Below are 15,177 nucleotides of genomic sequence, written 5' to 3'. Positions count from 1 at the left end.
AACTTGAGGGTATCAAGGCGGGCAATCTAAACTTCTGATATTTTAGTGGCTCATGAAAATGATGTATTTAGCTTACTTATACCACTAAAAAAGAGAAAATATCCTTACAAAAACCTAACTGTGAAAACGGACCAAGTTTCAACTTCAGTTTTATTTTGATAACCAAAATTTTTCCTTTAGTTATATTAACACTTGGCCAAGTATTGACTTAATACTCATTTAGGAATTTCCTGGGAGATAGGAAAGAGAAAACTTAGAAGAAAGGAAAAGAAGATCGAGATCCTCTCACAGGATTAATTGTAATTTGCGGAAAAATCTACTTTATGTCTTACTTAAAAATGAAGTATTAAGTAATATGAATAAAGGAGTATTGTTGTACATGAAAGTAGGATTGAAGTTTATGAACTAAAGAACAAACTTGACACTATGTAATTATCACTATTTTGATAGGTAGACTTTTTTGAGAGGGAGAAGGTTGGAACGTGGTCTTTTTTCACAGTTAGAATATTGTAGAAGATTCCTCTTAAACATCATTTAGAGGAGCATATATGAAGATACTTTAATTTTTTATTTTTGAATTCACTCATAAATTATCTGCCATTAAGTCAAAAGAATATTTTTTCTGATAAAGTTAAAAAATATCAATCTATTACTCTGTGGGAATGTTGATGTTAAACATAATAAGTTGATTTAAAAGTTATCATCCAGGTTAATTATTTGTACATCATTAGAATGAAAAGTTTGCCAAGTTTATTATAATTTGAGTCTAAATTTCTTAAATTAAGGAATTTTTCTAATATTTTATGACTATTAGTTCACCTAGATTAAATCCGTTCATTTGATATATTGATCATTAAAATTGGTTTAGTAATAGCTGAGAATTTTTATGGACACATAAAAAAAATGCAAATCATCACGAGATCTTTTTAGTATCACATCGAAACTAAAAAAAAAATACAATTTGTTGTTGAATAAATCTACACATTAAATTTTATAGTTAAAAACCTATTATTATATGAAAGCTAATTTGATAATAAATACTTTAAGAACATTAAAAATGAATAATTTATATTGTCTATATGAAGATTGTGGACTATATAACTTTTTAACTGATAATGTGGAATTCCTTTTTTAATTTTTGAGGGTAATATCTTTAACTAGGTGCTAGTATTAAATATTTGATGTATCGTGGATAAACATTGTTCAAGTAAAAAGTGAGAAAAATGAAAGACAACAAAAAAAAACCACATAGTAAAATAATTTTATTAAGAATAATTAATTTCTTCTCATAAGGCGAGACTACAGTGATGGGGTGTTTGATATTCATTGAAGTTATTCGATCTAAATGAGATTAAAATCAAACGAATTTAGAATTTTTTCCACCTAAAAAAAAATTACGAAAATTTTTTTAAAAAATCAACTGCGTGTGGGGTTTCAAAAAAGTTTTACTTTTTATATGCTTGTTTAACGTTTTTAACCATTCCTGTATAAAGGAAAATGGTCCAATTAAAAAAAACTATTTGTTGAATTGTTACGGACGGTAATTCGTGCCTTTTGCCCAGATGATTTTCCTGGATGTCATTTTACGAATTAAAGTTTTTATTTATAGGCCATCATTCATATCGGTCTCAACACCGTGCGACTTTGCTGATGCAGCGTATTGGCCAACGAAGCATTTTCATTAGATAGCGTATCGAAAATTAATATGCGATTTCTGACCTAAGAATGTAACGACATTGTGAGTGTACTAATTATTAACCCCCGTTTATTAAATTGGCATTTCTCTACATAGTAAGATTAATTAAATAATTAAATTCAATTAAATAGAAAATTATTATCTATTTACTCAATTATTTTTATTACATGGCAACTATTGGTATTTTATCTGTGCACCATATTTCATTTTCTTCTCTCATTATAAATCTAATTAAAAACAATCATTTGCAAAATGATTCTAATTAATGCATATGTCTTAATAATTGCGCTTATTTTTAATAAACCTCATACACAGCCGCCCACAGTAGTTCAGTAAACAACCAGATAATCAAATTAAAATACATAAGAATACTTAAACACGTAATTGTCACAAAAGAAAAACCCTTTTATGAGATTCGCTCACGTTACAATCGTCTGGCTCTCACTCATACATTACTCATTGAATAATTTTTTTATATATAGTGCTTAATTTAGTAGTAATAATACCTACACAATTGGTACACTTGTTAAAACATTCATTAATACTATGTTAAATCGTAACGGTTCGTACTACAAAATTCACTATTACAATATTAATACAATGATAAATTCTGAATATCGGAAAAAGAAAATCGACAAAACTAAACAGTCGTTATCACAGGTACTTAACTAATACATTTTATTTTATGAATGTTACTCTTAAGCTTATTAACTTATCTCGAATCTAAGCGCAAGGTTGCCACTTCAAAAACTCCCTCTTGTATTGTATTTTTTTAACACGTATATAAAATGGATCTGACTTTTACGAATGAGATGGTTTTATAAATCAATGAATCAATAATTGAAATTTCTTTACATTATATAAACATTATCTTATGCAAGATTAACGTAACTTAAGGCATTTATGTGAATGCACGTCTGTTTTTGACAACTTTTATTAGAATAAAATATCATAAATAAAATTTTAAGTGTAAACTAAATGATTAATTATTTTTATGCTCATATATATATTTTTTAATTATTTCAACTCTCAATACAATCTGCAAATGCAGATTTACACTGTACAACTTACACCTATATATGAAGATTAAAAGATTTGATTTATATTTTAATGATCTTTAATATGAATAAACTATTGTGTACATAAAACAAAAAAAAAAGTACAAATGTAATTTAAATATAATTTGTTCTTGAATCAAATACCAAAAATTAAACAATATAACTTATTTTCAACTATATTATCAAAGTAATATTATTACCGAAGTGTAAACTAAATATTTCAATTTAAAATTGTTTATTATTCATATAAATCATAAATTTTATTTACAAAATTGAATCATCAATGGTCATTACAATCACTAGAATAGTAAAAAATAAAATTAGTTTTGAAATAAATCAATGCACATTTTTATTAAAATATAAAATTTATTTAACAAAATAATAATAATAATAAAATACATTTTTTTTAATTATTTATCAACATTTTAGCATTAACAAAAAAATCAATTCGTATAAAACGGAAAATAGTTTTCAAAACATAAATAAAGTGACATAATTTTCATAGGTACATCAAAGGTAAAAAAATTAATTTCCGATTAATTAAAAAAAGAATAAAAAGTTGTTCAACTAATAGAACAATATGAAAACTTGTTAGCAATTTATATCATCATCAATTTGTCTAACTTAATATAAGTTAATACATTTAGTTTTATATGCTGTCATTCTTAAAAATTACTTCACGCATTTCTGGAATCCAGTCGTATACAAAACTGATACCTTCTGTAGTACTTATGGCGATTTTTTCATAATGATCAACTATGAAAGGTTGACCTCCATCACAATTATTATCATGAAAATTTGTGTGAGCAAGTGCGTTCATTGGCTGCACTTCTGTTCCACGTGCAGTACTCCCGTTCATAAAAGGTTGCTCATCGTCGTCTGAATCTATGAGATCAATAGTTTCCACATAACTAACGGGAAATTCGTTCAAAGGGTTCATCAAAGTTATATACCTAGGACCTGTATACATATCAGTATGGGTCGTATAAAACCAATCTTCTCCCCATGGAGTAAATATTTTACATTTGACACAACGACTAGTATTTGAATACTTTTCATTATTCGAAGTGCTGGGCTCCGAGCAATTATTATTAATATCAACATTCATATCCAGTTGAATATTTTTAGGGTCGACATGTATATCTTCGTTCATAACTGATTCTTCATCGAGGTCATTTGTATTATTTTTAACAACATTTTTTAAAAAAGTGTTATACTCCGGTTTGGAAACATTGTGTTGTGAGGTACTGGTTAAATCAACATTTTCAGAATAACTGTTATCCTCCTCGCTATTATGCGAATTGGCATGTTGACATTCAATAGAGTTGCTTATAATTGGTTCTACGTTAGTAGCGAAATCGCCTGCTAGAAAATCCTTTTCCATTTTAATACCAACATCTGTTCCTCTAGTGACCGTTATTTTGTTTTCGACAGGCAAATCTAAAATAATTTATAAATAATTTTTTTTGAAATAATAATTATACTTATTACAGACATTATAAATACGATTTTATAATTATACGACTACATTATAATTATATAATCAAGTGGGTTTAAATATAACTAAACTTCAATAAACTTTTACATACCAATCATCGATTTGTTATTACTCCATTTAAAATTAGTCTCACGTTCAGGATCTAACAGCCACGGATAACCTTTAAATGACCAATCATCGCCAACAGCACACGGTAACTCACAACACCTTAAAAATAGTTTATAGTTAGTTTAAAATTTGTCGAGAATGTATTAATTTTTTATCTTGCCGATTCCTAAGAAAATATTAAAACGTTCATGTTTCTTTGCGTTACCATTTAAAAATGACATTTTTAGAAAATTAATATCTTAAATATAAATTGAATATACTAATTTAATTTTTATAATAATAAATAAATTACATTTTTTTATTAGGTTCATCCAAATAATCATTATATTTGCGTTTTAAATTAATTTTTTTCGTACATCTTCCATAGTAAGACGAACTTTCGTTCGATGAATCATCGCTACTGGACGACGATGAACTACTATTAGACGACGATGAGCTAACACTTGACAAAGATGAACTACACCTAGACGACGATGAGCTTCCAGTTGAAGAAGAACTTTCGTCAGAAGAATCATCGCTACATGACGATGATGAGCTGTTACTTGATAAAGATGAACTGTAGCGTGACATATTTTTTGTGTGTACACACTATTTTTAATAAAACTATGTTTAAGAAATCAATTTGCTTTTATTATTATAGAAAACTTATTAAATTAAATTTAACAAACATTCGCCAAAGTGTCAAATGCAAAAGTGACAACTAAATATATTTATCGAGTAGAAAACAACTTCTCAAAATAAACAATGTGGTAACCATGTAAAAAAATTGTAACCAATAATAATATAAAATAATTTTTTTTACACTTTCTATATATATGGTTGAATTACACATAAATATAATATGTTTAACTGAAATTAAAATTTCTTATATGAATTTAGGAGATATGTATTAATAGTACTTACAATTGCATTAATAAAAAAAATTATAATATAATTTACGTAAGTTAATTCATATGCTCGTTTTCAAAACTTTTATTTGAATACGACCATAAATTGTATGTGTCAAAAATTTTTTCACTCTACTTAATCTTAAATTTCATCTTAATTTTGATAAATTATAAAAGTTATATTTTATTTTTAAATTTAATCATGATTTGTTTTAATTTTTTCCTTTAATTAATCATTTCCTTTATACCTATTTTTAGTATTTGACATAATGTTTTGTTAAAAGTTTCAATAAACTTTTTATATTAATTAAATATTACAAAAACTTTTTTATGAAAATTTTATTTATATCTTGAATTGTATATTTTTAAATTACCGAAATTTATGAATTTTATTAGTTAACATAATATATATAGAACTTTTGACTTTTAGGGTGTAAATATATGACTTATGTGATTTTTGCTAATAACCTTTTTTATGTAAAATAATTACATGTATAATTTCTTTCTTATATACTTTTACGTAAAGATCATAAATTTTGAGATAAAGCACAATAACTGAAAAACTATTTTTTGATCAAATTTTCAACCCTCTTGTGGCTCGTGGTAATGTTAATCTATCGGGACCAAATTTTACAGATTATTTTTACATGTAGTAGAATAATTTTTTGGTAAAATAGAATTTTGAAAATTTGTATTTTAAGGACCAACCTAATATATCCAGCGAAATAGAATAACTATGGCTTACAAATTATCTCTGAAAATATAAGTTATCTTTTTTTTTTCTATATGAAATATTATGTTTCTATCTTGGGCTGCGCAAAGAGTAAAATTACATTTTTATGATCATCACTTATGCTTTAAATCAATATCAACTTTCAATTTTCAAATGGTAAACCTATTTTTTTATGTAATCAAATTAGATTTAGTTTCAAAAAAATTTTTTTCGTAAAAATTATTTTTTTTATTATTTATTTTTAATTTTTGGTAAGAAAAATATTGTTTGATTCAAATATCTCTAAATTACTAATTATTGTTATCAACAGGAATAATATATCTGGTGATTGATTATAATTAACACGGCTGCTAGTGATTGACTGTCAATTAGAGAAAGTGTACTAGAAATACTATGTAAAAAAGAGGCAAGGTATGGGATTAGAATCCACGGTTGAAGGCACCATACTGACAAACCTTACCACTAGGCCACCATACATTTATGATTCAGATTCAGGTAAACTTTCATATAGGTTACTAACGTGAGCCCTGAAGCAATACCTCATGGCAGTTTCAGGGTGGCCAATACTATGTTGACCGTATTGAAGAAAAAAAAAAGGTTAATAACGTGATGTGCGGCTTAGGGAAACGTGGTACCATGTCTAATAATTAATTCACATCAATTAGTTTCTCATGAAATGATGATCCTGCAATAAAAAGCATATTGAATTCATTGTTTTAGTCATTGCAAGTTGACTGCAAGTGTTAATATTTATTTTATAGAACTCAAAAAACTAACGCTTTAACTATTCAAGGTTTTTCAGTTACAAGAGTTGTTCTAAAATTTAACTATTGATGTGTATTAATCATTTTAATAATATTAATTATATTTAAAATATACAGATTGTATTTAACAATATTTTATTTAACAATAACAAAAAAAAATTATTTTGAAAATTTACTGGTTTTTCATTAACTAAAATTTATGCTAGACCATAACATCTCATTAATTAAATTGCTCAAAAATAATACTATGAAAAAAACCAATTATAAACTAAATTTTAACTACGATTTCATGAGAAACCAAATAGGGTAACTTTAGATAACCTAATAGAAAATAATATTAAACTTTTGAGCGACAATTTTGCCAGTATTCATTGGATTGCATTTCTGTGATTCGTGATATAGTTCTATCAAATGCAAATATTTCTTCATCACCAGTGAAAACATTTGCCTTAGTATCAGCCTGAAATAATAAAAATTAATTTATATTTACCTTAAAGAGTAAAAGGACTTTGTAAATATTTAAATAAGAAAATGTTCACTAATTATTCGTAACAATATGACACATTAGTTAAATTATTTAATTCAAAATTATTTTAAATGTAATAATATGTTGAAATAATCTAATCTTATAAATTGTAAAATTTTTCAAAATTAATAAATAAGTTTTTTATAATTATTATAATTACTGATTCTGAATCCAAATTTAAGTCATCCATTAGTACTTTTTGATCATCTCCGAGACCCCCTGATTTTTTAGCTACAAATAATTTATTAATTGGTTTATCAGCATACAAAAGTATACAAACCTAAAATAAAAAATATATAATTATTTTTAAAGATAAGTTTTAGAAAATTTAAGTAGACAATCTTTCAAATTACTTTATTATCATAGAGTGTATCAATGAGTGTTATAAATCGTCGCATTGGTGAAAGTGAATCAAGATCTAATTGAGGAATATCTCTTATTGCAATTGTATGAAACATTTGTGATAAATATAAATAATCAACAGCACCTAATGGCTATTTTTTTCAAATTATTATTTAATTCAATAATTGTTTAATTATTAATCTTACACGATCACATAATTCTTCAAACGTTGCATTTAAAACTTGTCCACAAACTTTTTGAAAAGTTAAGTTTCTTTGCATAATAACAAATGTTCTAGGTCTTACTGTATCATTTTCATTGTTTGTCAACCTTTTAACAGCATTTTCAAAATCTTCTTTTTTGTCAACATTTTTTCTAAATAAAAAATAAAATAAATCTTGAAATTCATAGGGTAATTTTTTTTCTTTTAATAACAATTATTACTATAGACGATATTAAATTTTTAACTTTTTTTAATGAATACACTCCTAGTTTACTAAGAAAATTATAATCAGGAGATTTAAATGAAAAAAATGTAAATGAACTATACAATTATAAACTAATTATTTTCTTATTACGTATTTTAAAGACAGAACTTTTGAATGAAAATTTAAATAACTAAAATGAGTGACACAACTTAAGCAGGTCAATTAATAGCAGTGTTTTTAGTTGTAATTATAGTATGACCTATTTAATTTGTGAGTATAATCTATTAAAATGAATCATAGTCCTCATAAACATTGAAAAAAATTGCCAATCTTTCATAGATAAATCTAATTAAGAAACTTCCTGCATTAAATAGATACTAATTTATATCTCTCAGTTTGAATAAAAATGTAACATATCAATTTAAACCAAGAAATATACATTATTTTGGAGCCAGTATATGGAAATTGTAATTTTTTTTTATCATAACAATTGCTCTATATGTTTTATATATTTTATCCAATCCTTTCATAAATTTTCACTCTTTATACTTACACAAAATAGCTTTTAGTTCCGTTTTTAGCTCTTAAAACTCTGTAGTCAATACCTGAATCTAGATTCACAACCATACAGTGTTGTTTTAATACTGGTATAAATGGCAGGAATAAAAACCTTTGTAATCCATTCTTATATAAATCATCTGGTTTTCGATTACTAGTTGCTATCATAATAATGCCTCTATTGAACAGTTCAGTAAATAGCCGTTTTAAAATCATTGCATTTGCTATATCAGTCACCTGATAATACACGATAGTCCTACAAATAAAATGTTGGACACAAAAGAGTGACTTCTACATTAATAAAAAATTATTGTAAATACCTGAAATTCATCAAAGCAAATTAACCAAGACTGATCTGCAATTGTATCCGCTACCATAGGTATAGAGTCAAAGTTTCCTTTACTGCTTAATCGTAATTTATGTATTCTGTCATGAATATCTAACATAAATTCATCAAAATGTACCCTTCGTTTTTTTTTCATCTGTAAATTGAAATATGTATTATAAAAAAAAAGAGGAATGTTGATCAATGAATCACTTAAATAACTAATAAAAAAGTACATGTATGCAATTCTAATATAATAAAGTAACACTTACAGAACAACAGTGAAAAAATAGATCCATTAACATAGTTTTTCCACAGCCAACTGTTCCATGCATGTAAAGGCCATTTGGAGGAATTTTAAGTTTACCAAAAAATGTTGAAAGTATATTATTTGATGGAGGAGAATAGTCTTCCAGTGATATAAACACATCATCTAAATTTTGTATTATTTGTCTTTGATGATTATCATCTATAAGTTCACCATTTTTTACTCGTTGATCGTACAATACAGAAGGTTTTTTCTGCAAATATATACTAGTGTGCACAAACTTTATATGAGTATTTCGAAATATTTTCATATTGAAAGAGTTTATAGAAATATTTCATTCAAATAATACCCATATAGGTCACAGGCAATATTTTTATTATTCGTTTATATATAAAATTTTGTATACAATAAACATTTTACTGTACGATTTAAGTAAAGTATTGATCTAGTATCACAATAATTTAATAATTTGACAACACGACGTGAGTTTTCTGAATATTAAAAAATTACAAAATACATTGATATAACTATCGTTTAAATATAAATTCCTTTGGAATTGTATAATAAATTTGTCTATCATTATCACAATATGATTTTTAAAGATAACATCTACAGAGATAACAGTGATGAAAATATTTTTCAAGGAGATTTTAACTATTGTAAGTAAATTTTGAAGGTTTTGTGAGAAAGTAGTCTAGTAAAATATTGTCTTTTTGTACTTGTAAAAAGATTTTCATCTGCCTAATATTATTTAATATGACTTTTATTTTGGTTGAGCGATAGTGAAGATGAAGTGAATGAGGCATTCCATACAGAAATTATTTATCATTTTTCTTAGAGTGGTAGAAATTTTGGCCACTCTATATATCAACATTTGCGGGTCACTAAAAAATATGGATAAGGGACTACTCGCCCTACCGCACTGAAACGATGACACTCTATTCCAGACATATTATAAACATATATATTTTATAAATAATTATTGATATTATGTCTATGCCATTGGCATGAGCAGACTTATGGATCTGGGGCAGCAAAAAACTTTAACGGTCCACTTTACAAAAATTAAATTTAAGACTCGTATAGCCTTAGTTAAGCAACCCTAAATATTTCAGGAGTAAGCAAATACTCTATTTAACTACTCTCTTTAATACTCCTTCCCCTTTGTAAGTATAATAAATAGTAAGCTTATTTATTATGATGGGATGCTATAACATGGATAAGTAATTAAGTCTATGAAAGTTATGCTAAAGTTAATTTTTTTAAATCCAATCTTTTAAAACCACTTTTTAGTTTAATATTTTTAGGAGATGTTTTAAGGTAGCATCAACGTTTACTGGCCCTTTTAATATAACCAGACCCGTAGGAGGCAGCAAAAAGATCCTTTGTGGTCTTTGTGCGCACGTCCATGATCTATGGAAGACTTTATGTATGCCACCATCACAAAAGGGGCACTAAAGTAATTTAAAGGTTTTTTATCTTTAATTGATGAACATTTATTCCTAAGATATGCTCCTTAAAAATGTATTTTCAGTTTAATTAAGAAATACAGTGTAACAAATGTGTGACACTTCTAGTGTCTATTTATTGTTATTTAGGTACGTTAAACTTATACTATTCACTTTTTCCCTTCTTATTCTAAAATCTTAAAAATTTGTTAAAATAATAAATATATAGATATGAAATTGGAATATTTGAAAATATTATTTACCAAATCTAAAACATGTACTTTTAATAATATCTAATATTATAAATAAATCTTTTATTTATTCCTGATAAGTACTTTTAACTGTTAAAATCCTTATTTTATAGCCAAATAATTTCTTGTTTTTCGTATTTGTAAACCCATTAAGGGCCATAATGGCCTCCCCTAAAAGAGGATGTTTCTTAATCATTAATAAAAATATCTATTTTTTAATTTTCTTTTATGTTAAATAAAGGTATTAAGATAATTAATAGGAAGTCATTGAATTAATTTAGTTGTTTAAGTTAATACTACAATGCAAATAATTTATTATTCATAAATTAAATAAATATAGAAGTTAACAGAAGGTAATTTATGCCAATAGGAAATTAATACTTAGTGTATGTTATATTATTACATTGGATGAGAACTATAAACAATTTTGTTTTATCACAAACAGTATATTTTAATTACCTTAAGCTTGCATAATTATTGCTGTACGTCGTCTAGTTAGCATACCAGTTTCTTATGATATCGTGTTTAAAGTATAAAAATTTGTTTTTATGAATATGAGTGATTATAAAAGAGATCTAGTTATTATAGAATTATTAGAAACTGAAAGATCGTATGTCCGTCATCTAAGAGAATTAATTGATGTAAGTTTTTTTTTCTTCACATTTAACGTATTTTCAATTGATATACAAAACATATTGGTCATGTTTTTTGTTATATAATGTTTATTACTTTGAAAAGATAATGTACTTAACTGAACAAATTCGAGTGGGGAATTATAGATTAGGTATTTAAAATAAAAACTAAAAATGTCAGTCATATTTCAATAAAGACAATTTTTTTTAAATAATTTTAAATATGTTTATTGCTAATTATTTTATCTGAGGTAACGTTATAATTATATTTCAAATTTATCTGCTATTAATTTTACTATCAAATAGCCCTGAATACATTTAAAGATTTTTTTATTATAATTTAAAAATTAACGAATTTAAAAATAAATTAAGTAGGAAAGAAATTTCTAAATGATAAATTTCAGTTTTTTTTTGAGTAATTAACTTTGATTTTTGGCGTTTCTTTTCAAAGATCTATAATCAGGAGGACATGAACCAAACAATTCATTTTAAGAAGATCAAAATTAAATTTTGATTTCTCATTTTGTATAATGTAAAAATAAATTTTATTTTTCATGAAAAAAAAAGGATAAATTTTCTAAGTAAAGAAAATAAGGATATAATATGTATATTAACAAATTTTTTAAGCTTGTTTTTATAGAATTAAATATTGAATACTTATAAACTAATTAGACGATAATTAACTAATGATAATTTTTTTTATCGATTACCTTGAAATAATTATAAATTTTAATTTGTTTAGTATTTGTTAAGTCTTCATAATACTAAATAAAATTGAATCATTGAGTTTAATAATACAAATGAGTAACTATGCTATTAGTTTATATTTAATACTTTTTACTTATTACCAAATTACATTAATAAAAAAAAATAAGTTTTTAATTAATTTAGTATTAAAAATGGTTCAAAGTAAATAAGCTGACATAATAATTCATGTACTACCAATTCGTAAAATAATGTAGCAAAATGGTTTACTAAATGTTTTTTTCATTAAGGTCACAAATTGGGCCGTATTAAGGCAGTAATGAAGAAAAGTGCTCAAGGGTGCAAAAAAAAAAATGAATACACTTGTTTTTGCATTTGATGTATTTTGTTTAAAAAAATATTAGATAGTGAATTCCCTAGGGTTTTTATGACGGTAACACAGCACTAATGACAGAAGATATTTTTAATACCGTCCTGAACGTTAATGAGTGCAAATAATATTTGAATAATGTTTTTTATGTATATAAAAAAATTAATGGAAATATTACGAATGAATAGTTATAATAAATAATGCATTGTTAGTAAATGTTTTTAAATACTCAGTATATTACTTTTTAATTTAAATAAGATAAATTTTTAATGAAATCACTAAAAAAAGTAAAATTTTCTTTAGTTAGCATACTCTTGGAAAGAAATGATTGCATACATCAATGTTATTTAGTGATACAATATGTTAACTTAATAAATCATTTTTACAGGATTATTTAGCATATTGGAAGAATAGAAATTTTTTGACTAAGTATCAATGTAATCAGTTATTTGGTAACATATCAGAAATTTATGAATTCTCAAAGTAATATTGATTTGATAAATTCAAATATTATTTAATATCTTATGTAGCACGGCTAAAAGTTAATGTATACGACCCTAACGAAATTTATTATATCATACTTTTCTATCGCTATAATAATAATTTAATAATTTAATATTTTAATTATCTAATATTTTTATTTGTTTATTTATTCATATTTGAATGTTTTTTCTATAATCTTTAAAATTATTTTATGGTAGATTATTTTTAAAAGAATTAGAATCCTGTGAAAATAATGGAACACAAGTAGCTCGATGCTTCTTAAACAATCATGTGAAATTTATCATATATTCAACTTACTGTGTTAATTTCCACAGGCAAGTAATCTGTCAGACTATTAGCACGATCAGTTTTTAAAAAACAATACACTCATTCAAGAAAAATTTCATTTTGAAGCTACTCATTATATAATAATACAAATCTACAGTAATCGTGTCTTGTGTAACCATATTTTATTTAGATCAGATTCATTTTTATCGGAACTAATGCGAAATCATAACACTTCTACTATGATACAACAAAGACAAAAGGAATTGGGTCATCGATTACCACTTGGCGCATACCTTGTTTTTCCTATTCAAAGGATGTTGAGATATCACCTTTTATTAGAAGTAAATTGAAAATTTTGAAATTAGTTATTCATGTGTTTATCGATTTAGATAGTTCATGAAATGTCTATTTGATACTTATGCTTGGGATTTTATTTTTATAGAAATTAGTAATGTATACGGCAAAAAAATCACCCGATTATGTGTTAGTATGTAGAGCTCATTATAAAATGACTCTTCTAGCCAAAATTATCGACGAAACTAGACATAAATTTGAAAAAGGAGATCGTATTAAAAAGATGCAACAACTGATGAAACAATGGAAGGAAAGAACAAATGTAACAGCTATACCGTCTTTTCGGAACATGATCATAGCATATTAAATATTATTTTATAGTTATTATTAGCTATAATGATTATTGTGTACATACATTGGTTAAATTAAACTCTTTGTGTTTCATAGGTCGAAATACCGAACAATTGTTTCGAACTACACGCTGAAGGCGATTTGACAGATGCAGGAACGAAAAAAAAACTTCGTGTGATTTTATTAAACAATGTGTTATTGATTGCCAAAGAACAAAAGTGTAGTGTGTTGGAATACAAAGCTCATATTTCGGTAAACATTTTTTAAGCCTACAGAAACAAAATTAATATGTAACTATATTTTTACTGTATTATTATTAACTTTCAGAGTAACAATATGATACTTTTTGAAAATCTTAAAGAAGATCCTTTAAGTTTTGGCGTTTTTTCTAAAGATGAACCTAAGTATTTTTATAAGTTAAAAGTAATAATTATTATTCTCTAGTAGAAGATATACTTAATAAAATTAATCAAGACACTATCAATATCAACTTTTTACAGGCAAATACGATGAAAGACAAAACATTTTGGATTAAAACAATGAACGAAATGAAAATGGACACAACAAAGTTTAAAAAAATCACAGGACTAGCTGAATTAATAGCTGAGCGGTTTTATTTACCAAAAGATATACTTTAAATTTATTTATTTTTTTAATCTTAACAGATTTTTAAATATTATTTTGACTTAATGGTATGAATACAACCATTGATAATTAATCAGACATTTTAACAAATTATAAATGTTTTGTTTTACCTCTTCAATATAAAATAACATGTATAAATCTAAAATTCAAAATTTCAATAAAAATTTTGTACTCTTGATAATTTTTTTTTTATTATTTTCTTAAAATTATTTATTTATAAAATTTTAAATTATTTTGATGTTTATCTGGCCAAAATATCCGCGGTAAAATAAAATCAATATCCTATTAAAAATATCCAAGGAAAAAATTTTCTATAAATAAATAATTAAAAACTAATACTCTTATTATCTCGGTTTATTTAAGTAAACTGATATAATAAATAAATAAATCAGTATTAAAAATATTACTGACCAAGGAAAACTGTCCATACTTAATTAAGTATGGATAATAAATTAATCGTACTAATAAAAACTAGATCAAATTGCATGAATATACTTGTTTCAAAATAAACCAGTATAA

At 24.9% G+C, this 15,177-nt stretch overlaps 3 protein-coding genes across 3 annotated transcripts; 1 reads left to right on the top strand and 2 right to left on the bottom strand.

The window, feature by feature from the left end:
* Positions 1 to 3,221: 3,221 nt before the first annotated feature.
* Positions 3,222 to 4,930, bottom strand: LOC126893889 (bromodomain-containing protein DDB_G0270170-like). Its single transcript, XM_050664428.1, has 3 exons — positions 4,653 to 4,930; positions 4,344 to 4,459; positions 3,222 to 4,194 (listed from the first exon to the last, which is right to left on the bottom strand). Exons 1-3 carry the CDS (start codon positions 4,928 to 4,930, stop codon positions 3,404 to 3,406), a joined length of 1,185 nt encoding a protein of 394 aa, XP_050520385.1. The 3' UTR covers positions 3,222 to 3,403.
* Positions 4,931 to 6,979: 2,049 nt separating this feature from the next.
* Positions 6,980 to 9,731, bottom strand: LOC126893888 (putative ATPase N2B). The gene is made up of 7 exons (XM_050664427.1): positions 9,196 to 9,731; positions 8,919 to 9,080; positions 8,594 to 8,835; positions 7,819 to 7,987; positions 7,624 to 7,764; positions 7,431 to 7,550; positions 6,980 to 7,204 (listed from the first exon to the last, which is right to left on the bottom strand). The coding sequence occupies exons 1-7, from the start codon at positions 9,499 to 9,501 to the stop codon at positions 7,082 to 7,084; spliced, it is 1,263 nt and encodes a 420-aa protein (XP_050520384.1). The 5' UTR covers positions 9,502 to 9,731; the 3' UTR covers positions 6,980 to 7,081.
* Positions 9,732 to 11,400: 1,669 nt separating this feature from the next.
* LOC126910348 (pleckstrin homology domain-containing family G member 1-like) lies at positions 11,401 to 14,782 on the top strand. The gene is made up of 8 exons (XM_050692842.1): positions 11,401 to 11,531; positions 12,986 to 13,080; positions 13,299 to 13,415; positions 13,559 to 13,709; positions 13,811 to 13,984; positions 14,110 to 14,265; positions 14,341 to 14,436; positions 14,514 to 14,782. The coding sequence occupies exons 1-8, from the start codon at positions 11,439 to 11,441 to the stop codon at positions 14,649 to 14,651; spliced, it is 1,020 nt and encodes a 339-aa protein (XP_050548799.1). The 5' UTR covers positions 11,401 to 11,438; the 3' UTR covers positions 14,652 to 14,782.
* Positions 14,783 to 15,177: the final 395 nt, after the last annotated feature.

This window comes from Daktulosphaira vitifoliae, unplaced genomic scaffold (assembly GCF_025091365.1).
Source record: "Daktulosphaira vitifoliae isolate Bord-2020 unplaced genomic scaffold, ASM2509136v1 Scaffold_1, whole genome shotgun sequence".
NCBI lineage: Eukaryota > Metazoa > Arthropoda > Insecta > Hemiptera > Phylloxeridae > Daktulosphaira > Daktulosphaira vitifoliae.
Note: the sequence above shows the minus strand (reverse complement) of the source record. Positions and strands in the feature narration are given on the sequence as shown.